We start from the raw sequence: 25525 nt of genomic DNA, 5'->3' as shown, positions 1-25525 counted from the left end.
TAGTGACCACTGTACCTGGACACTGGTTTTTCGTGAGCTGGACCACTGGTCCTTGAATAGCCTATTGAGAGGTAAAGCAATCATGGAGAACTTGGGGATAAATCACAGATAATACCCCACAAAGACCAGAAACGATTTTACCTGAGTCACTGTGGTAGGGGTAACCCATTCCTTTACTGCTTCGACCTTACCAGGGTCTGCCGTGACCCCCTGGGTACCCACAATGTGCCCATGGTAAGTGACCTGCCTCTGGAACAGGTGACACTTCAATGGGTTGTAGAGGCACTCAGAGGCGCTCAAACACTTCTTCCAAGTAGGCCAGGTGGGTTTTGAAGTCTGGGGAAGAGACAATAATATTGTCAAAGGTAGAAAAGGTAGCAATGGTAACAATGATTCTCCTACCTGGTTCCCCAGACACCTTTTCATCAGTCTCTGCAATGTGGCTGGCACGTTACACAGCCCGAACGGCATCCGCTCAAAATTCAAACAGTGGTGAAAGCAGTCTTTTCCCAGTCTCCGGGTTCCCCCTCCACTTGCCAGTAGCAACTGGTGATGTCAAGAGTGGAGTACCAGGCAGCTTTTTCAGGGTGGTTAAGGACTCCTCGATCCAGGGCAGGGTGTAGGCAACTTTGTAAGTCATTGCGTTGCACTTTCTGTAGTCAACACAGAAACGCCATGTACCATTCTTCTTCTTGACCAGGACAATAGGTGCAGCCCAAGGGCTAGTGCTCTCACACACCACTCCTCCATCCAGCATCTGCTTCAAAAGGCTGCACAGTTCCTGGTAGAGTGCTGGGGGTTGGGCTGGAACCATGCTCTGCTGGGTGGGGCAGTGCCTGTATGGCCAAAGTCGTCTTCGTGACATGAAAACACCTGGGCCTGTTCTGCAGGTCTGAGAGTTGTTCAGCTTAAGCTGGGGTCAAGTCCTTCCCTTACAGGACATCTGCTGGCAGCATGTCTACTAACACAGCTACTTCTGGGGTAGCACTGGTCACTTCCACCTCTATAGTCTGGGGCCCTTTTGGGTTAAGGGTGATGTCTTTTTCCCCTCTGATCTCCTGTGGATTGATGGAATGGATGGTAGCCAAGGGCTGAGGGAGCTCAACAGGATATGGGTTAACATTCTGTACTCTCACCAGGCATTGGTTTCAAATCAAATCAAATTTATTTTTATATAGCCCTTCGTACATCAGCTGATATTCTCAAAGTGCTGTACAGAAACCCAGCCTAAAACCCCAAACAGCAAGCAAAGCATGTGAAAGAAGCACGGTGGCTAGGAAAAACTCCCTAGGAAAAACTCCCTAGAAAGGCCAAAAACCTAGGAAGAAACCTAGAGAGGAACCAGGCTATGAGGGGTGGCCAGTCCTCTTCTGGCTGTGCAGGGTGGATATTATAACAGAACATAGTCAAGATGTTAAAATGTTAAAATGTTCATAAATGACCAGCATGGTCAAATAATAATAATCATAGTAGTTGTCGAGGGTGCAACAAGCACGTCCGGTGAACAGGTCAGGGTTCCATGGCCGCAGGCAGAACAGTTGAAACTGGAGCAGCAGCACGGCCAGGTGGACTGGGGACAGCAAGGAGTCATCATACCAGGTAGTCCTGAGGCATGGTCCTAGGGCTCAGGTCCTCCGAGAGAAAAACAGAAAGAGAGAAAGAGAGAATTAGAGAGAGCATATTTAAATACACACAGGACACCGGATAAGACAAGAGAAATACTCCAGATGTAACAGACTGACCCTAGCCCCCCGACACATAAACTACTGCAGCATAAATACTGGAGGCTGAGACAGGAGGGATCAGAAGACACTGTGGCCCCATCCGATGATACCCCCGGACAGGGCCAAACAGGCAGGATATAACCCCACCCACTTTGCCAAAGCACAGCCCCCACACCACTAGAGGGATGTCTCCAACCACCAACTTACCGTCCTAAGACAAGGCCGAGTATAGCCCACAACGATCTCCGCCATGGCACAACCCAATATGAACCAAGGCCAGAGAGATCTTCCATCCCTTCCACTAGAACACAGAATGGTTGTATCACAGAGGGGCCACATATCTCAGTCCATACCACCATCTTGAGGACTAGTGATTGCAGCCGGTGGCGGACAGTGCGGCGTACTCCCTCCCCTCGTTCTGCCACTTGGAGTTTGTTGCAGGGGGTGAAGGCTTTGTCTCACTCCTTCCAGGTCTCTGGTCTCATGACGGTCTAAAACTGAACATGTTGAATGGGAGTCGCTCCAAAGAGCTCTCGCCAGCAGGCGGTTATCGCATTCATTCCTAGCACATTCATTCTTAGTCATCTTGTACCAGGATCACTCCCCGCTTGAGTGCCTTCACCCCTCCTACCTCAAAATAAAAGACTGCGTACCCCACATATGGACAGCCCCATTAGCAGCCTTCAAAGTCAACCAGTCGATGTCCTCTGTAATACCATTTCTGGTTTTGGATCCACTTCTGAATGAAAGATTCACTGAACAGTGGTACTTGAGATCCCGTGTCTGCTCATACTTCCTTCTCCCATTGCTCCAAGTTAGTGGGCACCGGGGTTGCCCTTCTCTGGGTGGTATCCAACCGCAGCACACTGAGCCTCCCCATGGATGTCTGGCCACCTCCTTCCAAGTTATGGCCCTCCTGGGTGGCATCTGAAAATGACATATAGGGTTATGACAAAGTTGTTTGTGAAGTTCTTGACTAACCGGGTGTCTAAGGATTCCCCTGTCTTTTGCTCCACTCTTTCTGCCAGCTCCTTCAGGTGTCGGGTGTAGCCGCCATTTCGCCCCATAATTTGCTACTGGTGAACCTGGTGTACGAGGAACTTAAAAACTAGTGACACATTAGGTCTGTCAACACCGGGCAAGATAAGTAATTCTCTTTTTGCATCCCTTTTCAATGCATGCATTAGACACTCCAACTGTTGTTGTGGAGTCAGCATTTGTGATCGGATCATAAACTGAATTTGGCCTTGCCATTCTTCATAAGAATCTTCATTATCTGACCCTTTAAATGTAGGAACCCGTGGCACTCCCATCATCAATGGCATTAACAGAGAGCTTGTTTGGGGGGCTGCATTATTTTGTTCACCTTGCTCGTTCATCAAAAAAAAGTATTGAGTGTCCTGCCAACTACGCCAAATGTCAGATATGGGAAAACTCTGGTTATTTTGTGCCCCAGTGCAATTTTGGAGAGGGTGAACAACAACCAGGCAAGTTTCACAATGAGTCATACTTTATTCAGAAACATTTTGGAAAATGTCTCTTTAAAAGTCTCATTTCAAAAATAGCAATTCCACTTGCGTAAAATCCATACTTCAACAGTAATCTTAATTTACACCAGTCAACCCTCATGTAGTCGAGTCCGCTCACGGCTTCAGTTCCTCCACTTTTAGTTAGAGCTTTTCTCCATAGCTCTCCATTGATTGTCTTTCTCTCCACAGGTTCCAATCTCCGCGTAGGGAGTTTTCAAGTCCGTCCTCAAGAAGAAGGCAGGGTAAGTATCCGAGTCAGGTAGGTAATCACAGTTTCCCCATAATAATTCCCTTTTACTTCTATATCTTCATCACATCGTTAGCTCATATCCTGCATAATCATTACAGAAGTGGCTTTGATAAGTAAATGATAACTTCGAGGGTGAGAGGAAAAGAGTACTACACTTTAGTTTGTTATTTGTGTTAGGAGCGAAGAGTGTTCAGAGACAGGAGTGAATGCGGTCTCTGTGAGTCCTAGGAGAAGGTGGCCACCGGACAGCTGTATGTCCACACCGTTGTATACAGGGAGAGAGGCACGCTCACTGGCTACACACTTCCTTCCGCCGTGTAAAGGCACAGGGACGAAGACCAAACAAACATGGAACAAAAACACAGGGTAGTAACCCAAAACAAAAGAGCGAGGAGTACCTCGAATAAATAACACACGCGCACCATGATTAACACACGGGACGAGACCCGGAATCATCTGCGCAATCCACAATGGCATGAAAGCCAAAACACACAGCACATTCACACGCACCAACGGACATGGTAACAATAATCGACCGCACCATGGTGAACAAAGGGCACATATGTACAAATACAATCAGTGGGAATATGGGCCAGGTGTGCGCAATGAAAGTTCCCGGGGGATCTGTGACAATACGTGAGATTTCACACTTCAATTAGTTAAATAAAGGTTACATTTAAAAAATATCTATTATTGAACACGCAGCTCTTGTGAATAGGTTGGCACAGCAAACGTATTTCAAAACGTGAACACAGCAAATGCGGGAGGAAGAAAAAGGAAGCTGTTCATCACTAGATGACATACAGTCTGTCTGCCTGGGTACGCTGGATCCATTTGCAGTGAGTCATTGTGAGGTTGGAAATCATTCTAATGTTGCCCTTGTAGCCACTCTAGATATTGCAGAACTTATTTGCATTCCCAGTGACAGTGATAGCATTGTTTCCATTTTGTGATAAGAACAATCCAACATAGAAATCTTGGTCTGTGACGCTCAAAAGTCACAGTGCATTAAATATTCTGTTGATGTCATAATCTATCACAGCAGCCTATTAACATCTGAATTTGAGAAGGGAAACAGGCTGGGACAGAAACGCATCAACCTCAGAATTGACTTTGCTCGGAAGATCATTTGAATCTTCTTTTTCTCACTCTGTGTCTGCAGAATTTAGTTTGTTCTCTGAAAAAACATTTCGCTGCAACACCAGAAAAACTGCGTCTCTCCCAATGTGAGGTGCAGTACATGTATAAATCACAGATGATGAAAGTGTGCAGCATGTTATTGTATTTGGTGTGATCATTGACTACGGTGCCTAAAGATACAATCTGTAGCCTACATACTGATCGGCCTATGGGTCTGTAGAAGGGTTCAAGGGTATGTTCTGATCAATCAATAACCTAGCAGCCGACAGTGTCCCAAGTCATTCACTTTACCCGCATTGATTTATGGTAATGATGCTTCAGCATTCAATATCGCTATAGATGCTGCTTTTTCCTCAGATCATTATTATGGAACCAAACATCAGTGCAGATGATCAGTGAAACAAGGGGAGGACTTGAGCTATTCCCAATGTTGCTGGCTCTGGGAACATTGAGTATGCTGACCTGGTCTTCGTCACTGTAGCTGTCCTAGATTGGGCAAATATTGTATTGGAATACCTTTTGGTGAATCTCATCTTTCAAGTTCTGCTTGTGCTCACTTGTGATGCGAAACTCATGTATTAGCCTACACCAGGGTTCCACCACTGGCGGGCCGATTTTGTTGTTGGTGTCAGACATAAAAACACAAGCAAATGATCTCCAAGTGATTTTTCATTTTGGAAATCTGTTCCAGGGTATTCCCACGCATAATAGAGAGATAAATGTGATCATTTACAAATGTAAACAAGGATTGACGTGATTATGTTTTAGTCAAATATTATTATATCTGTTTGGGTTTCTTGCTGTACATTTTTGCAATCTCCAAATGTTTTATAATTATGTTCTGCCCATTGACCATCCACTCAAGAACAAATTGTCCCACGGCTGAATCTAGTTGATGATCCCTGGCCTGCACTAATGCATGCTGTTGTAACTTACATTATAGAAGCCGCAGGTACGATGAAGATGTCTAAAGGTTGCAACATACTTCACTCCATTGATCGGCGTGCATGCATTTGCAAGGGCTGAGTCCGTTTTTTTTGGGGGGGGGAGTGCGCACTTTTTGTCCACATATTTGTTGTGTTTCCACCCAGAGAGGAAGTCTGCCTAGTGAAGTGTAAATCTACTAGGGGCTCGGGCAGCCAGAGTAGCTGATCAAGAAAGATAGGCCTTGTGTAATGGATATCCACTACGGGGAGCCGAGGCACTCCTTGACAGTAGCTAGCGACATTTGATGTTCCGGATTCAGTGTTATATGCTTTTTTGTTTACAAATACTAGCTAGCTACATGTCTGGCTAGTCTGGTGTTCTATGCTTTTCAACGCTACTGTTTAGCCACAGAAGCAGAACCAAACATGTCTCTCTATAAATTGCAAATGATACAGCTTGAACAGCTCTTACCACTCAGGAGGTGAAAAATAAATAAAACAGAGAACATTTGCCCGCTGAACACTGCAAGAGAGGACGATGGAGAATACATATGTAATCTCCATTATAAACACCAGCTCTGGGCTCCCCCCCCATATTCACACCAATTTGTTTTTACTTTACTTTTCGTATAATCTGCAGGCCATTTAATAGCACATCAATAACCATCCTCCAATACATTTTCTGACTTCCAACTTGTCTACTTTGATACACTTTCTATTGTTTGTTTGATGATTTCACTTGAAAGAGTATAGACTTTCTTGACTGGTATAAAGAGTGAGGCCCTTATGTACGCAGGAGGGAGATGCGGGTATCTTCTCACGAAACAAGTTCGACTCCCAACTCATTGCAGGCCAGCTGCCGCTACCAAGGCGAGTGCTTGCCGGGCACCCAGACATCGAGCCCACATGTCTTTGTGGGAAACGAGGCATTCCCTCTGAGGGAAAACCTGATGCGACCATATCCAGGTAAGATAGCAAAATATTGTACATGTGACTATATCCTTATGATGTAAAAAGTATACCAATATAGATGTTGTAATTATATGCCTCACATAAAAGTGATCTGGCAGGATGGGGGCCTATGTCCAAAACATAGGCTACACAGTTGTTGCAGTACACATTCGATAATAGCCTTCATGTTCCTGTTCAATACTAATGGAAACGCTTCTTTCATTCAAAAGGTTCTTCTGGCCTTGAAGCCGCCAAGAAGATTTACAACTACCGCCATTCACGAGCCAGAATAATTTCAGAGAACTGCTTTTGGATCCGTGCTGCAAGATGGAGGATCCTGAGACGAGACCCAGAGGTTGCCCCAGAGAAATCTGAGACCATTGTGAAGGCCTGCGTGGCCCTCCAAAAATACCTTTGCATCACAGACACTGACAACACAGAGTCATCAACACGGTACATCCACCCCACATTTTTTGACCACTCCACATCCACTATGGACCTGCGTCCAGGAGAGTGGGGATAGGTGGTACAATGGGACCGCCCTTTTGTGACAAAAAACGAAATTGTAACACGCTCCGGAGGGTCCTTTTCTATAGAGTATAATTGGCCTTTACTAGTCTGCGGAAATCCTTTTTGTGTGCTGATATTGGCGCTGGAAAATTCAGGACCATGGACAGCGCCGCGATCAGCACGAAGTGAACCAAAGGACTGCTAGCCGATATCAGCACCACAAGATTTTAATCAATCAACGACAACCTTTTGCCATCTGCAAACTCCAGTGGTGGCTGCTGAGGGGAGGACGACTCATAATAATGGCTGAAATGGAATCAATGGAATGGTATCAAACACCTTTCCATTCACTCCATTCCAGCCATTATTATCAAACGTCCTCCTCTCAGCAGCCTCCACTGGAAAACTCTCCCCAGAGGCGTGTGGGAGGTTACCAGGACAAGGGCACAGGCAGACCAAAACAAGAGATTAAGACCTGGCCTCACTGATCTATCTTCTCCTCCTCTCTCACATGGCCAACGTCATCCTGGGACTAGGATGGTAATTGAAACGTAGGTTTCATGCTGATGATCTCAGAAAGCTCTCGGTTGTTTTGGTAGTGCGTGTGCAGAGGGACCGTCAGAGTGAGACTGCTGCTGCTGTCCAATGGCTGCTGTCCACAGCTGAGTGTGTAATGGCTTTATTGATCTTTGGGCCTGTGTCGCTGCCTTTACCTCTGTCATTACAGGCCCACATTGCTCGGGTAACCTTCCGTACTCCCGGGGTCCTATCTGATCAGTGCACACTCACGCATCTACCGAGTCACACAGCACACACACACACACACACACACACACACACACACACACACACACACACACACACACACACACACACACACACACACACACACACACACACACACACACACACACACACACACACACACACACACACAATGCATGACTTTCTTTAATTTCTTTAATACACCACCGGACTAATGCGGCTACTGTATAGGCTGCACGGAAGTTGCAGCCATTAGGGTTGTATTTGCGTTGTAATTGTGTGTGAAACCTGGTGTAATAACCAGTGCATGTTCCAGGTTCCATTTTAAGACACTTCCCACATTGCCGATGATTGTTTAAATCTCATAAAAGTCTATTGAATTTGACTTGAAGTCCAACCAGAAGCAGCACTATGGTATTTCATGTTGTTGCCGGGTCATTTACGTGGCGATATAATAGAGAGTACTAGTGACATCATGTTGAATAAATGATAGAAAGTACTGTATCATGGCACTGAAAGTGCTACAGCGGAGAGAAAGGTGTTACTGAATAGCACCATCGTTGTCCATTTGCTCGACACGTTATCATGGCCGTTAGGTGGTGCAGAGCACAATTACGTTTACATCATTGCCACCGTTCGGTTTAGATTTATTCTCTCCATTACACTCACCCTGTCCCCCAACACCCAAATGCTCCATCACTCCTCAATTTCCTTTGTAATATCAGCAGGCTCTCAAAGAGGCATGTAATCTGTTGATTATAAATCAACAAGATGGAGGGTTTGGTGGATTTTTCTCACATATATTGAGCCAGGGGCAGCGTTGTGACCTACCTAGCAGGTTTATATACAGTGCCTTGCAAAAGTATTCATCCCCCTTGGTGTTTTTCCTATTTTGTTACATTACAACCTGTAATTGAAATAGATTTTTGGGGGATTTCATGTAATGGACATACACAAAATAGTCAAAATTGGTGAAGTGAAATGAAAAAAATTACTTGTTTCAAAAAATTATAAAAATGGAAAAGTGTGCGTGCATATGTATTCAGCCCCACAGAGCATATTAACATCCAATAGAGTACCATTAAATCCATTATTAAAAAATGGAAAGACTCACGGACCAGGCAAGGAGGGCATTAATCAGAGAGGCAACAAAGAGATCAAAGATAACCCTGAAGGAGCTGCAAAGTTCCACAGCGGAGATTGGAGTATAGGACCACCTTAAGCCGTACGCTCCACAAAGCTGGGCTTTATGGAAGAGTGGGCAGAAAAAGCCATTGCTTAAAGAAAACAATTTGTGTTCACCAAAAGGCATGTGGGAGACTCCCCAAACATATGGAAGAAGGTACTCTGGTCAGATGAAACTAAAATTGAGCTTTTTGGCCATCAAGGAAAACGCTATGTCTGGCGCAAACCCAACCCCTCTCATCACCCCGAGAACACCATCCTCACAGTGAAGCATGGTGGTGGCAGCATCATGCTGTGGGGATTTTTTTCATCGGCAGGGACTGGGAAACTGGTCAGAATTGAAGGAAGTCTTTAAGTCTTCCAGAGATTTGAGACAGGGACGGCGGTTCACCTTCCAGCAGGACAATGACCCTAAGCACACTGCTAAAGCAACAGTCGGGTGGTTTAAGGCGAAACATTTTAATGTCTTGGAATGGCCTAGTCAAGGTCCAGACCTCAATCCAATTGAGAATCTGTGGTATGACTTAAAGATTGCTGTACACCAGCTTGAAGGGGCTGGAGCGGTTTTGCCTTGAAGAATGGCCAAAAATCCCAGTGGCTAGATGTGCCAAGCTTATAGAGACAAACCCTAAGAGACTTGCATCTGTAATTGCTGCAAAAGGTGGCTCTACAAAGTATTGACTTTGGGGGGGTGAATAGTTATGCACGCTCAAATTTTCTGTGTTTTTGTCTTATTTCTTGTTTGTTTCACAATAATAAAATATTTTGCATCTTCAAAGTGGTAGGCATGTTGAGTAAATGAAATGACACAAACCCCCCCCCAAAAAAAAAGAAAATCTATTTTAATTCCAGGTTGTAAGGCAACAAAATAGGAAAAATGCCAAGGGGGGGGGTGAATACTTTCGCAAGCCACTGTAGTTACATCACACTGCTGATGTCATATATATGCTATTCTCTCTTGTGATATAGTTCATTGTACAATGGTTTGGAATGGTTATCTAAAAGTATGTCATTGCATGCTCACACGTGGATACAGCACACAAACCTAATGCTTTGATAGCTCACAATCATTATAGACATTGTCCGGCATAAGAAGATAATTGATCAATCAAAATAGTGACTGGGGGGGGGGGGTTGGGATAGAGCTCTCATCTCATCCTCCTAAAATCTGTGTGTGTGCGCTTTGCTCTCTGCCAGAAGCTGCTTAACATTTTCAGATACTCCTATCCAAACCACTCTAAACCAGCGTAGACTAGAGAGAATGCAGGAGAGCTTCTGTGCACCCATGACAGCATAGCCATTTGTCGCAGTATGCCACACTGTGTTAGCATCTCGTGTCTCCACCCTCTTACAATTGAGAAGAGCTCTGTCTCTTTTCCTTTTCCTTCACTCTTTTTGTCTTCCTCCCTAGATCCCTGTCTTTAAAAAAAATAAAAATAACAGTCAAACCGATAATCTAATAATAAGTCGGAGTTGACAGCGTGGAAGAAGCAAGAGGTACAACGCTTATTAATGTTCATGCGTCTGTCGTTAAATCTCTTTGTTTACCGAAACAAGTCTTTCCTGCGTCAGACAAACAGAGAGCCATGGAAAGCCACATCATGCGGGATTTGTTTCTACAGGAATAAATTAGAGAACAGACCCATACATTATGAATGTCCAGACCCACAAGCCATCAAGACGCAGAGATATTAATGAGGAAACAGCACCATGGGGAAGACAACTTAGCCACAGGCCAGGCTGAATCTTGTTTTGATGACTAACCCACATCTACCCTTTTCTAATTACAGGATTGTCTAATTCATCAAGTAATTAAAGTCATCACTCTATTGACTGGGTGTGGTTGGCTGGATTGCAGATGAACCTAGAGATATTTATTTATGCTATTGAATAATCCCCAAGTGTTATGGATATTCGATGATAATCGTTAATATGGGTAATCAATCAGGGGTTTAGGAGGGAGTCCTTCAAAGAACGACAAAATAATTACTTTTTGTTGAATGGAAGCAATGCGATCTTTTCATGTTGAAGAATCCCCGCTGGCAGCACATTTGCATTCTTATTAAAGACAGATAATGTATTTAAACAGTGGAGACTGATAATGGTATGTCAGTGACATACTGGATCTAAATTGGCCTGTTATTGTTTCTAGCAAGTGTGTGTGTGTGCTTGAGTGTGCATGCCAAAGCATTTCTAGAACCCCTTGTCTCCTGTGTGCTTCATCTGCAGTGCCACAAGCCAGCCATCCCTGTACAGGTAACGTCATCTGACTGGGGAAAATGAACACCACAGTGAATCAATGCTTAACCCCCCGCTCCCCCGCACGTCAGTCTCGTTTCCCATGAGGCTGAGCACATCGCTGGCACGTATCCTCTCTCCTGTTGTCATTCCAAGGGTGCTCCATTCACCCCCACAATGGGACCGGATCCATGTGGAGAGTCACCAGAACACTTGGAGCCTCCTTTCAATTAACATGATTCGGGTAGCAGAATGACGGTGTGGTTAGTTGCAACTCAAGGTACACTACACCCCAGACAGGTTTGCGTATTGATTATGCATGAGAATGGGGGAACTGCAGCAGTATAACTCTGCAGGATTGGTGATGACGGGTGGGGAGGGTAAGCCATGTCAAATCCCTTGATCCTTGATTAGCCTCGGATGACAAATTGCACCTGCAATTTGGGGAGCAGGGAAGGAAGAGCTGACATCAACAGCAACGAAACAGGCAAATACTTGAGAAGAATGGGTGCATGGAGAGAGGAGGCTGGTGCTGGAGATAAATGAGGGGAGATTGGGAGGAGGGAGGGAGGGAGAGAGGGAGGGTGCAGAAAGGAGAGAGAGAGAGCGAGAGAATGCAAAGAGCCAATGTGAAGAGCAGAGGAGCTGGCAGTGTTGACAACGCAGCGAGACAGAGAGGGGTTGGAGAAGGGCACCCGCCGCCGCCGCCACCGTGACTACACTCCGTTCGACACCATGACAACCGTAGCAAATGCACGGCGAGCCCCCGGCCCTGCCGCCCCACCAATCAGGGGGGAGTGAGTGGCGCGCGGCAAGCTGTGAGGGGAGAGACGCAGCACAGGATAGCAGAACGGAGGTAGAACACCCCAGACCCCCCTACTTACACAGAGAGAAGATACCCAGTCATTTCTCTGCCTCTTACCTGAACACTGGATGCCAGAGAAAACCTCTTGGATAATCAGCTTTGCTCTTGTTCTTTTCCCCCACAGTGGGGAGGAGTGTAAGGATGGAGATGCTGATTCTAACAGGACCACCCAATCACTATTACAACCTAGGAGTTACCAGACTGGTGGGGGAAAAAAACGCAAAGAAAAAGACAATGTTGAAAACCTGCATCAGGTAAGTTTGCCATTATCTTTTCAACGTAAACATTGCATCTCCATAGTCAAACTAAGTATGAGCCAGACTCCAGGGTGGACGGTGGGATTTGTGTGTGCCGTTCTCTCTCTGACACACTGGAGACGATGGCACAGTTGTACATATTTAGTCTGCAGGAGATCAATCAGCTGGGTTTTAACTAAATGCACAATTCATGCGGAAAAGACTGATCTGCAACGGGGGAAAATGGGATGCAATTCTAGTTGAAATGGAGTATGTATCCCTGTGGAAATCATCAGCCCTGTTTTATTGATACATCGCATAATTGCTGAGATATACAGTAAAGGGGCGTCATCTATACTCATTTACCAGTAAGCCTTTCCTACCACAGACAAGAATCCCACACACTGTAAAAACACCACAAGCCAGGCTTTGGCACATTGTGCTTATTTCAACAGGGACACGGTCCCTACCTAGAACTTTAACATGGCTTGTCCTCCACCTTTTAAATGGTCAGAAACACAATTAAACACAGTGCTGGCCTGTGACACAGCGATTCGACCTGCATGTTATGATTTGTTAAAGGCCACCGAGACACCGCAGAGATTTATGGACAGATGGAAGAGGGACAGACCGAAGAGCTGCGTTCCTAATTTGTAATGCACATAATCAAACTAGGAGGTGTGGTAGTGTGCCCTTAGCAAGCCCTAATCTAATATCGCTGCGCAGCACTGAAAAAACCAATCACACATCATATCCTTTTTCTTCCCCTAATCTCCTCTTCCTTCAGTGCAGGATATTCAAAGTTCTCAGAACAGATATAGAATTGTGAATATATGAATTACCGCTGACGAAAGGTGTTTATTTTAGGGTGGCTGGTAGCCTAGCAATCAGAGCGTTGGGCCAGTCACCGAATGGTTGCTGGTTTGAATACCTGAGGAAACAAAGTGACAAATCTGTCGATGTGCCCTTGAGCAAGGCACTTAGCTCTCATTTTCTCCAGGGGTGCTGTACTACTATGGCTGACCAGGTAAAACAACACATTTGATAGTACCTAGCTGATGTCACAATAAAACAGAATTCATCACTATGTGCAAAATATAATATATATCTTCATATGTTTGTTTTTTTTCTCTCCGATTTTTGTCTACCCAATTCCTTCCTGTGTATTGTTAGGACCATGTGGAAATTCAGCTTGAATGATCGCAATGCACGTATGCCACGGTATCTCCTGGATGATTCCACAGGAAATGTAGTCCTGCACGCACGCCCTCACACCCAGCATGGAGAACAGGTCAGAAAGAGGAGCAGGCTAAAATATCCACGTCTGTTACCCGTCAAAAGAGACATAACAGCAACGTGCTTCAGGGTTGTATTACGCAAATTGTACGATCCAATGCTGCAGTCTCACTCCATCCATCTGTGTGCTGTGAAGTCACACCTGTGGTTCCACACCTGAGACCCACTTTGAATCCTACCCTCGAAACAAGACGGGTGTTAAAAACCAATGATTATGCCGCGTACTGTAATTAGTTCCTCATTGTGAATACGGTAGGTGGTGCAGGAGGAATCAAATCTTCAGGCTTTAGTGTTTCTAAGAAACAGTCCTCTGTCACAATTCGCTGTCGGGGTTGGATGCACCACACAGAGTTCTGGGTTTGTGGATGGCAAATGAACCCAACGGTGGGTGACGATTAGAGAAAGGAGTGTTTAGAACAACTCACGTCTGTCTGAGGAGGAGTATTATTATTGTGGTAATAATAATTCGAGCCATTGTTGACAGCACAGAGGATATCATCTGGCTAAATACCAGCTTTGTGTCTCTCACACAGTTGATGGTCTGGGAGACACAACATCCCAGGTGTAGGGAGTGTGGACGAGTCACACGTAGTCAAGTGGGAGATTACAATTTCTCACAGTGCTGCTGGTGGAGTCCATCTCTCTCTCTCTCTCTCTCTCATCACGTCTGGGCTGTAGTAAACAAGCACCTTCCCTCCAATTAGCATTTCCTCTAAGTGGATGTGTTTTCTGTGTCTGCTTCAGTATTAAAAGCACAGTCAGTGTTGGTGCACATCTGCCTGCGACACACACACACACACACGCACGCACGCACGCACGCACGCACACACAGACAGAGAACAGATTGCTAGAATTCTGCACTGGCTCCCTATTGTGGAGGTTAACATGTTGTTGCATATGATTTGCTCTCTCAGACTCCGAGTCAAAGTACAAACACGTCTGTCTTTTGTTCAGCTTTCCAACCAATGGCCTTTGAAGCTGCACATTCTGATGTATATGATAGGTCCCTATACCACTAGTGTTTTTTCTCATGTTATTACTGATTTGATCATAGTATGAATGTCATTAGGCTAACACCATGAGGATATTATCATCATGTTGACTGGCTGAATTTAAAATGAATGTCGTTTGGACAGGAGTCGTCAACCTCACTGCCGCTCGGGACACAGACATCGACAACACTTCTCCTTCACTCCCAGATGTGTAGTTCTCACCATGGTGATAGAGCCAGAAGTCTCACTCTCCAACTGTCCAGCTGACCATCGATTGACAAACTTGAACACAATCGAAGGCAGTACCTGGAAAACAGGTTTACATTTTTTTTTTTTTTTTTTACTGTTTTTAACATTCTTTAACTTGATGTTCACGTCTTTGATTGGCTAGGCTCCTGTGACATATCCTGAATTGTATTTCTAGTTCTCAGGTTTGTGTTGCCGTACCAGACCTGTCCACACCCCCATGGACTCTCTTTTCTCACCACACTCTCCTCTTCAGGCTTAGGTCACCATTTAAAATGACAGCTTGTGAAGAAATCCTTATATGCAAATAGAGTTGCAACTGCTTTATTTGAGCAGAAAACGAAACCTCCCTGATTATGTCACACTCTGCTGGATTTCCAATCAGCCTGAGCCTCCCTACAGCTCTACTGTACTGGTGCAGTGGAGGATGCTCCAGCCTTCAGCAGCTCAATGAGTTTGCTCTATGGCAACTGGTTTATGAAGCGCCAGGTATTCAGCCCCCGACGGAACGAGCTGAACCGGTGTATCTCTGCATTATTCATCCTGTGTGTGCATGGCCAGCGGCTCCCTCCCTCCCTCCTCCTCCTCACCTTGCCTCGCAGAGGAAGACCAAGAGGAGACAGAAATAAAGGACTACCGCGGGGGCCAAGTGTTGATCTTAAGTATGGATGTTAGTTTGCATGTTAGGAGAAGGCTCTTATGCAAGCTAATCAATGAGCGCGATGCTTCTTTTATCGCTGGGCATAGCAATGAAGCATCGGCACGAAATATCCATGTCCTCTCCATGGGTTCCCTTCACCCCTAATCCCCCCCCTCATAGCAGTGGATGGTCCACAGGTACCGCCTCAGGCCTTGCACATCATCAGACCACGCTGCACATTTTCATCGAAGTTTCATCGATCCTCCATCTTCAAATGACTCCATGTTTAGTTCTTATATCAATAACACTAGTGCACTACCCACATACAGAGCCCGAGCAGTGAGTGTACGGGCAGGCAGGGCCACTCTAGCAGCTCACAAGACTTCAGAAGTACACTGAATCCGTGGTGTTAACCATTACATTACAGAGCACCCACAGGTTTGGACGCCCACAGCTTGTTCCATTACACTCCATCATCTCTTTCATCTCCCCCTGCTTCACACATCCTGCACAGCTAATAGAATATCCTTGTTTTTTTCTTGTTTTTTTTAAACAATCAAGTCATTTTCATATGAAACTGCGGTATATAGGTATATAGAGCTCTTAGTGATTAAATATATAGTTGGCATGTTTGAAGCAGCGCTCCCCTCAGTCTTGTTGTTGGTTGAAACGCACGAGAGAGGACAAAAAAATCCTCCCTGAAAAGCCAATACATTGTAGGCTATTTGTCTTGTGGTGAATAGAATTTGTGGTGGTGCTGATGTGTGCAACAGTCAGCAGAGTAATGAGAAGCTGTGCAAATCGGTGACATGAGGTGAGGTCGTTGACTGGATAAGCACGGGCTATTATCAAAGCTCACGAATAAACGTTCACCAAATGTAAACACCAATGTAGCCAAGATAAACAAGCGATAACCTCTGATGGCGGCATATTTCATACCATCTGACAAAATGACACACTGCTCATCTCAGCTCAGCCATAGACCAATGTAGCATCCATAGTTAGAACTGATGTGGCACTAATTTAATCAAAATAATTCGCAACGCAAACGCCATAGGCTTTCACAACGGATTTACAATTATTCCAATGCGTGGTGCGCAAACACACACATATATAATATGGTTCTAACAAAATGTTCACGTTACAGAATTTCGTCTTTTTTTTTCACCCAACTTTGAACCTAAATCCAATGTCATGGTGACATCTTTTGTTGATTTCACGTTGCATTCGTGTTAGTTGACAACTCAACCAAATGTAAATCAAAAATAGACTTGTGCCCCAAGTCTGAGTAGAGAGCGTTGATTGGTGGTGACATTTTGGATGGGTGGACAGTCCAGTGCTGGTTGTTTGCCTGCCTGACGGCTGGCAGTGAGGGAGATGGTGGTTGCCTTGCCTGTCATGAATAAAGTCACATCTTGTATGCTGTGTGATGCCTCTGTCTGGTCTTGACTTTCATTGTGGTTGACCTTCCATTCTTCGAGCCCTCCAAACAGCTCCTGTGCATGATAGTTCCAACTTGGAGAATCGTTTGAGGTGCAGTATAGTGGTGTCCATTTGTCGGGTTGTTTTTGCTGGCTAGCTGGCTTTGTTCGGTCCAAGGGATGCGAGCCCCAAATTATGAGGATACGCCTTAATCATGTGGACTTAACCCCGGGCGGTAGCCACACAACATGTTTGGTCAATACGCATGCACAAAATATGAAATCGGCTCAGGCTACTTCAAGATAGGCAAAGCAGCGACGCCTATACTGACCGGAGTTAGGAAAGGCTGCATGCGTCAAGGATTTTAATGCATTCGAATGGATGGAAAGAAAGGAATGAATACCCTTTTATTTCATTTTTTTGGGGGGTTACAGGTCCAATATCAATTTCAATTCAAATATGCAGTTTATATAACATGTACACATGGGCTGCCACTTCAAAAAGAAAAACAAATACACTGCGTGCATAATTATTAGGCAAATTGTATTCCCCGGGATTCATTTTACTGTTGAACAAACACAATGCTCTCAGTCAATCCAAAATGTTACTGAACCTCAAACCTGAATGTTTAACAAAGGAAAAGTGACTTTTGTCTTTCTCAGGGAAATATATAAGTGTGCACAATTATTAGGCAACTATTAGTGTGCAGAATTATTAGGCAACTAAATTACAAAAATTATTTCTCTCAACTCACTTGTTGATTCTCAATTTTTAGAGTAAGTGTAACAGATAAGTAACACTAAATGACAATTATATAACATTTTTGGCCTTTCAAAAATAGTCAGTGACCAATATAGCCACCCTTATTTTCAATAACTGCCATGAGCCTTCCATCCATGGAGTCTGTCAGTTTCTTGATCTGTTCACGATCAATTTTTGCTGAAGCAGCAACCACAGCCTCCCAAATGCTGTTCAAAAGGGTGTATTGTCTTCCATCACTGTAAATCTCACGTTTGAGAAGGGCCCACAAGTTCTCAATAGGATTTAAGTCAGGTGAGGAAGGGGGCCAGGTCATTATTCAGGCATCTTTGAGGCCCTTGCTGGCTAGCCAAGCAGTGGAGTACTTGGATGCATGTGATGGAGCATTGTCCTGCATAAAGATCATGGCCTTCTAGAATGCTGAGAGACTTCTTCCTGTACCACTGTTTGACGAAAGAATCTTCCAGAAACTGGCAGTAGGTTTGGGAGTTGAGTTTCAGTCCATCTTCAACCCGAAAAGGTCCAACTACCTCATCCTCAATGATAGCAGCCCATACCAGTACCCCTCCTTCACCTTGCTGGCACCTGACTCAAAGTGGTGCCCTGTGTCCATTACTGATCCAGCCACGGGCCCATCCATTTGGTCCATCAAGAGTCACTTTCATTTCATCTGTCAATAAAACCTTTGAAAATCTGTCTTCAGGTATTTCTTTGCCCAATCTTGACGCTTCAACTTGTGAATCTTATTCAGTGGTGTTCTTGTTTCAGTCTTCTTGACCTTGGCCATGTCTCTGAGCACTTGACACCTTGTACTTTTGAACACTCCAGGTAGGTTGCAGTTCTGTAATACGGTGGCACTGGAGGATAATGGGTTCCTGGTAGTTTGACGTTTAATTCTTCTCAAGTCTTTTGCAGTTAATTTGCGCCTTTTCTTCCCCATGCGTTTTTTGGCCGCAGTTGACTATTCGCAACAAAACGTTTGAATATCCGGTGGTCACACCTCAATAGTTTAGCTATTTAAAGAGTGTCGCATCCGTCTGAAAGGCATTTTACATTTTAGGCTTTTCAGTGTCAGTTAAATTTATTTTTTGGCCCATTTTACCTGAGGTGATGAGGCTGCCTAATAATTATGCACACCTTGATATAAGGTGTTATTCACTTTCGCCACACCCTCCCTCATTACACAAATGCATATCACCTGAAAATGATTAAATCCAATAAGCATTCAAGTTTATATGGTTTGGAGTTCGAAAATGTGAATAGAAACAATGATAAGATCAGAATACTCACTTGCCTAATAATTGTGCACGCAGTGTATAAGAAATACATACGGAGAGCTGATCATACTGATCAAAATGATTTTGTAATAGTAAACCTGATATGTAAAGAAAAATAAAGAAAAAGAGGTAGGCCTACACCCCAACTCCACCCTACCCCGCCTAGCAACACAGGTTGGTTGTCAATCCCCACGCCCCCATATCTGCCCACACCACCCTTCCCAACCCCTCACCACTTCTCCCCTATCCCCTTGTTCCTTGATTAGCACCATTCATTCTCGCCGTCGATAATTCGAATGTTACAACTTCTAATAGTAACTGTATCCCCTGGCGAATTGGGAGAGAGTGGGGCCATCAAAGAGCCAACGATTTCATCATAACATTTTTACTTTGTGTTAAATACAGTCTGTGAACAAACTTAAAATGGATAAATTGATGGCTCGGATTACAGGATGCCAAGGTCATATATTCACTTAGATCATTTGAGCATACTTTTTTAATGGCTAGCTCAGGATATGAGCTTTCCAAAGGTTGTGTATGTATTATAGAGCTCAGTCCTTCCGGGAGAGCATTTATTTTTAAATCCCATCGTTGGATCGGTTCGGTGGTTGGGTTTCCCAAGGGACTCCATAGGCCATTACATCTGAAACTAAGTACTAAATATAGAAATATTTGAGATTTTAAACATGAAAAGCGCAAGAATCCTTGAAAAAAAAAAATTGATAACAGAACCTTTTCTATATAATAACATTTTTTTATTTGGCTTTTCGTAACAGCTTTAAAAAATACATCTGATTATCGCTGGGTAAGCACTGCATACCCTGCCAACCCTGACTTACATTTCATGCAAATGGACAGGGAGGTTCAATAACATACCTCACAGTCTGTAGCCTAATGGCACACATTACTTTACCACCCTGGTCACAACACTAACTGCAGAGTTGAACATTTACTGTGGACACAATCATCCTTCAAGATTAATGTGGCATAGTTATGCAAGGACCACTATGCTATAAGATGACACACAATAGATAACGAGGAGTCATTTAGTTTCGTTTTTACGATGACTAACAATTTTCTTTTGCCTTCAACACTATAATTGAAGTAGAAGATAGATTATATAATGCAGACATCATCTAGATTCTTCCCAGGGACGAAAGCATCATGGGCTAACCGCAAGGATGCTCACAGCGATGCTCAAGAGGCTCTAAACCAAAGACAATACCTGTATGGGCAACTTGAAAAGGTCCAAATTGTTTGGTCCAACTTAACCGAGCTATAATATTTTTTTGAAGAACAAATTGTACAAAGCTTTTAGAGACTTACCCAGAAAGAGTCACAGCTCAGGGAGTTGAATACTTACAGTATCTAATCAAGATATTTATAAAGAAAAATTTACACGTTAGAATTTTTCTTTCACTTTGACATTACAGAGTACTTTGTGTAGATCGTTCAGATTTTGTTTTGAAGTAAACCTTCACCTTGTAACACAACAAAATGTGGAAAAAGTCAAGGGGTGTGAATACCTTATGAAGGCACTGTATCTGTGTTTGAGTGTGTGCATGAGTGTGTGTGTGTGTGTGTGCGCGCACGTGTGTATGTGTAGTCTCTTTCCGACTCCTTCCCTCTCTATCACGGTAGCGGTGCGTGGGCAAAATCACTGTGGAAGCCAAGCCCCACCCCCCCCAAAAGCCCTGTCTCATTCAAGTAAAAAAAATGATGTTGGATACATCATGGACCTGTGAACCCAGAAGTCCCTTCAGAGGCACAACTGTTGTTTATTTGTAACAGCAAGCTCTGGAGTATCTATCTGTCAATGGGGATGGGGATGGGGGGGGGGGATGGCGGGCAATAGACATCATGGACTACTCGGTTCATATTTTATATGGGATGTTAACTGACATTGCAAAGGGGGTGATTGATGTAATTGTTTTGAGAGGCTTAAGTCCTCTCCGTTTGGACAGATTGGGGATATGTGCTAAAGATGGGCAGAAGGTTGTCTTTGGCTTGGTTTACTCGCATTTAATGCCAATTAGTACTCACATTGAAAAACTGTGCGGTCTGTGCACTGCAGCTGCCAGCTTGGTCTGATGAGGAGATAGAGAACAGCATGGGTGTTTCAGGACAGTAAACAGCCATGCTGGAATGGTGATATCAATTCTTATCATTAAAGAACAGTGCTTTAGCATTAGATTTGATAGCTGTGTTTATTACAATCTCCAGTTTGTGTAAATGGAGGTTGATGTTGGTATTCTGCGGCTTGTCTTGCTAGGTGATACCATACATGTCCCTTCTCATTGACAGGTGACACAGGAACGCATTTCCAAGGTGACAATTTGTTCGCGAACAAGATCGAACTCTTGCATGCCTCCTCAAGATGCCTTGCCAAGAATGTCTCTGTCTATTTGGAATGGTCCAGTCCAATATGCAGGGAATGTAATACTGGTGTAACAAGGACAGAGTCAACACCAGCAGGTCAAACACAGTTGTATTGATTAAGTCAATGGTTGGTTCGATTACCACTTGAAGTGATCAGGGGCTTACAAGCTTGGCTTCTGTGTGGACATGTCCACCCTCTCTGGCTGACCAATCCCTTTACTGCGTTTGTCAAATCGAAGTGATTTGAGCAGGTCCCCAGGTATCAGAGGTAGTGACCATCTTGCCAAGGCCATCCCCAGGAGATTAAGCTCCCACCAGCAGCACTTAAACCCAGCCATCCACACACTGCAGAAAATACAGTGGGAGAGTGTTTTATCACCCGTGACTCAGCTTGGAGTGGACCCATATCTCCTGCAGAGCCCCTGAAGCAGGGGGCTCACTCATGCAAGACCAGGCTGAGGGAAAAGCAAGCACAGTCCTCATGTGCTCAAAGCACAGTCCTCATGTGCTCTAACTTCCATCCATGGTGTTTCAGCGCAGTGCCACCACTTCCTCCCCATGGTGCCATGAATATGGATGTGTCTCAGAAACGGCAGGCCCTGCAGGGCTGTGTGGGACCACAGCAATGGCTCTGGCTGGGTGGGTGGTTAATGAGAACCAGGGTGATGAGGGGGGTGGCAGAGGGGCTAAACTAGATCTGCCACCTATGTGCTTCTTCCCCTCTGCTGTCAGTTTCCTGAAGGGAAAAAAACAACCTCTGCTTGCAATGATCAAACAGAGAACCCCGTACAACGTTTATCCTACTAATACAATCAGCTGTGTGGAGTGACATCAAAGGAGGAGGCTGAAGAAATGACAGAATTACTGTGGGTCCAATAGCATGCTTGGAAAAGGAGTGGAACCCTCTATTGTCATGTGAATAAAATAGAAGTCCAAGACAGGAATAAAAACATTGCTCACTGTGCTGTTAATTTGGCAATTCAACACCATTAGGCTATCAACACTAGATTCAGGTGTAATTTGTGGAGAACGAAACTATAACCCATGCTGTTTTTCTTTCGCCCCAGATTCCAATTCCCCAGTAGGTTGTGAGTGACACTGACCGAGTACACATGATGAATCCCATGGCCCAGCTGTACTACAAGAAGGCGAGCTACTCGCCGTACCGCGACCGCATCCCGCTGCAGATCGTGCGGGCGGAAGCGGAGCTGTCAGCGGAGGAGCGGGCGTACCTGACGGCAGTGGAGAAGGGCGACTATGCCGGGGTGAAGCTGGCCCTGCAGGAGGCGGAGATCTACTACAACATCAACGTCAACTGCCTGGACCCGCTGGGGCGCAGCGCGCTGCTCATCGCCATCGAGAACGAGAACCTGGAGGTGATGGAGCTGCTGCTCAACCACGGCGTGCATGTGGGCGACGCACTACTCTACGCCATCCGCAAGGAGGTGGTGGGCGCCGTGGAGCTGCTGCTGTCCCATCGCAGGTCCAGCAGAGAGAAACAGGTATGTAGGACATTAGGTATAGCAAAGGCATATTTCAGCTAGCAGGCCTACAAGGTCTTTATTGTAGCTCAATAAGCATGATTTGACATACCGGCTATGTACATGTTATGTACAGGTTAGACCGGTTATGTACATGTGATGTAAGTTGTACAGGTTATGCTCTTCCCTGGGCCCACTCAGTAATCCCTCTCCTCCCCAACCCCCCTGTTCTCTTCTCCAGGTGCCCAACCTGATGATGGATACCCAGTTCTCAGAGTTTACCCCTGACATCACACCCATCATGCTGGCAGCTCACACCAACAACTATGAGATCATCAAGCTGCTGGTCCAGCGCAAGGTGACCATCCCCCGGCCACACCAGATCCGCTGCGACTGCGTGGCCTGCGTGTCCAGCTCCGAGGTGGACAGCCTGCGTCACTCACGCTCCCGCCTCAACGTCTACAAGACCCTGGCCAGCCCGTCCCTCATCGCCCTGTCCAGCGAAGACCCCATCCTGACTGCCTTCCGCCTGGGCTGGGAGCTGAAGGAGCTAAGCAAGGTGGAGAACGAGTTCCGTCAGGATTACCAGGAGCTGTCCCAGCAGGGTTTATGAAGGGTTTATAACAGGTTTATTGCTCTTCCAGGTGGAGAATGAGTTCCGTCAGGAGTACGAGGAGCTGTCCCAGCAGTGTAAGCTGTTTGCCAAGGACCTGCTGGACCAGGCCAGGAGCTCTAGAGAGCTGGAGACCATCCTCAACCACCGCGATGACCTCAGTGAGGAGCTAGACCCACAGGACTGCCGTGACCTGGCCAAGCTCAAACTAGCTATCAAGTACCACCAGAAAGAGGTGAGCTGAGAGGGCCGAGCAGAAGGGGTCCAGTATAGTGAACACTGGTAGACCCCCCCCCTAGGCAGAGACCCCTAGGCAGGTGGGCCCACGGGTCTCCAAAAATGAATAATAATATTTTACAGCTAATAACCTGTCATTCCCCCCACTCCCCAGATAGCATATGAACACGGAGTAAGCCATGCTTAAAGGTTACTTATAGTTTTATTTGCAAAATGTCTTGCACAACTAACTTAATTTGTTTTTATCACTTTACACATTTATTTTGGGATCCCATCCCTGTAAACGTAATTTGCCTCTCCTCGCCGCCTCTTCTCGATTTCCTTTGAGCTTTTTCAAAAGGAGGCGAGAGAGGATGGAGGAGAGAGGACACAGGATTTGAGCAAACCAATTGAGAAAAGACCCCCCATCTTTCCCTCCATTTTCCAGAGCAGGAAATACACAGCTCTTTTAAACCCCAGGTAGAGGCACACCTGAAACCAATCAAAGCAATAGACAATTAGCAACAGCAGTCGCAGTTCAAACCAAAGATGGTGGATAAATGAAGATAGTTAATTCAGGCCGTTTACGATTGAAAAAAATGGTCAGTTCCAGTCTTCTTAACGGGGGTCTGCCATAGACACCAATGAGATAGCAGCTTGGTCTGGTCTGCTTAGTTAATTGACTTCCATTGAACCAGAAGAAATTAGGGATTAGGATGCCTCGCTTCCTCTTTCGTCTCTTGGTCAAACAAAACCAATAGAAACGTCACAAGTCAAGACTCAAATTAACCCCTTGTCTCCCAGTCCAGAAGTGAGTCACAACTGGTCTTTGTGGTGTTGAGATTTTTCTGACAGGGTTAGAGGTGAACTGAGGGCAGCATTTAGTGTCAATGAAGTGCGAGAGACAGGCAGGTCAAAGGCTTGGGTGATCAGGTGGCTTGTGTTCTCTCTCATTGCCACCTAAAAGGGGTTAATTCACAGTCTACTGTCCTACTGAGAATTCTTCCATTCCATTGCTCCTTTTCACTCATATAAAATACAGTTGGCATGTTTCTTGCTGTCTTTCTTTTTTCTCTCCTTGTTCTCCCTCTGGAGAGGTCTGACGCATGCATGCACACTCTCACAAACACATACTCCATACGCATGCTCATGCACAATAGCACACACACACCTTTCATCTTCGTCTTGATTTGAATACTGGCAATCGGCTGCTCCTTTGTTGTGAGCTGAAAACTCCATATTTTCCTGCACTGTAATTAACTCAGTCTTCTTCAGCTCTTCGGGGCTGTTCAGAGAACCTAACCAACTGAACTGGGGGAAAGGCCAGGTAGAATACTCATGGCTCGATCAGCAAGTACAGACCTTTCATCCTTCATCCTCAGACCACTACAGTCAACAATCAGTTCAGTCAGCCTTCTGACATTTTATGATTGGGTTAAGTTCCCTTGTTCAAAACAGCAATCGTTCCAGAGATAGTAGGTTTGTAGAGATGCATAGAGATTCTGTGCAGAACAGGACAGCACAGTCACGTGGGAGTTGACGGCCTGGTTGTCAGAGAGCGAGCGGGGGACATGGGGTCCGGGGACATTGCGGCGGAGGACAGTAGGTTTAAACTAGTCTAATTCAGCATATGCATTAAATATTCACAAATCAGGAAGGAGGGGGAACTACTGTTTGGGCTTGATATAATCAGCTTTTCTACTGGGACTGATTACCTAATTGCATGCTACAGTAGGTAAAGTAATTAAAAGCCTGTTTTTGGTCCCTCATCCGTATGCATCCACAATCGCACAGGCATTTATGCATAGAACCACCTTTCATTTATTTATTTTCCGGAAAGTAAGAATAGGGCTCATGTAATTTATTCATACCCTTTACCTTCAGA

The 25525-nt window shown here is 45.1% G+C and overlaps 1 protein-coding gene across 1 annotated transcript in view; it reads left to right on the top strand.

Annotated features, from left to right (window-relative positions):
* Positions 1-11833: 11833 nt before the first annotated feature.
* LOC106602946 (short transient receptor potential channel 5-like) overlaps positions 11834-25525 on the top strand; it is a 31460-nt gene continuing 17768 nt past the window's right edge. The window contains exons 1-5 of the mRNA XM_014195985.2: positions 11834-12074; positions 12208-12337; positions 22398-22832; positions 23053-23370; positions 23456-23659. Coding sequence (XP_014051460.1) covers positions 22443-22832; positions 23053-23370; positions 23456-23659 — 912 coding nt within the window. The 5' untranslated portion in view covers positions 11834-12074; positions 12208-12337; positions 22398-22442. The remainder of the gene's footprint in view (positions 12075-12207; positions 12338-22397; positions 22833-23052; positions 23371-23455; positions 23660-25525) is intronic.

Source organism: Salmo salar, chromosome ssa04 (genome assembly GCF_905237065.1).
Source record: "Salmo salar chromosome ssa04, Ssal_v3.1, whole genome shotgun sequence".
NCBI classification, from domain to species: Eukaryota; Metazoa; Chordata; class Actinopteri; order Salmoniformes; family Salmonidae; genus Salmo; species Salmo salar.
The sequence above is the reverse complement of the archived record's forward strand: the minus strand, read 5'-3'. Positions and strand labels throughout refer to the sequence as shown.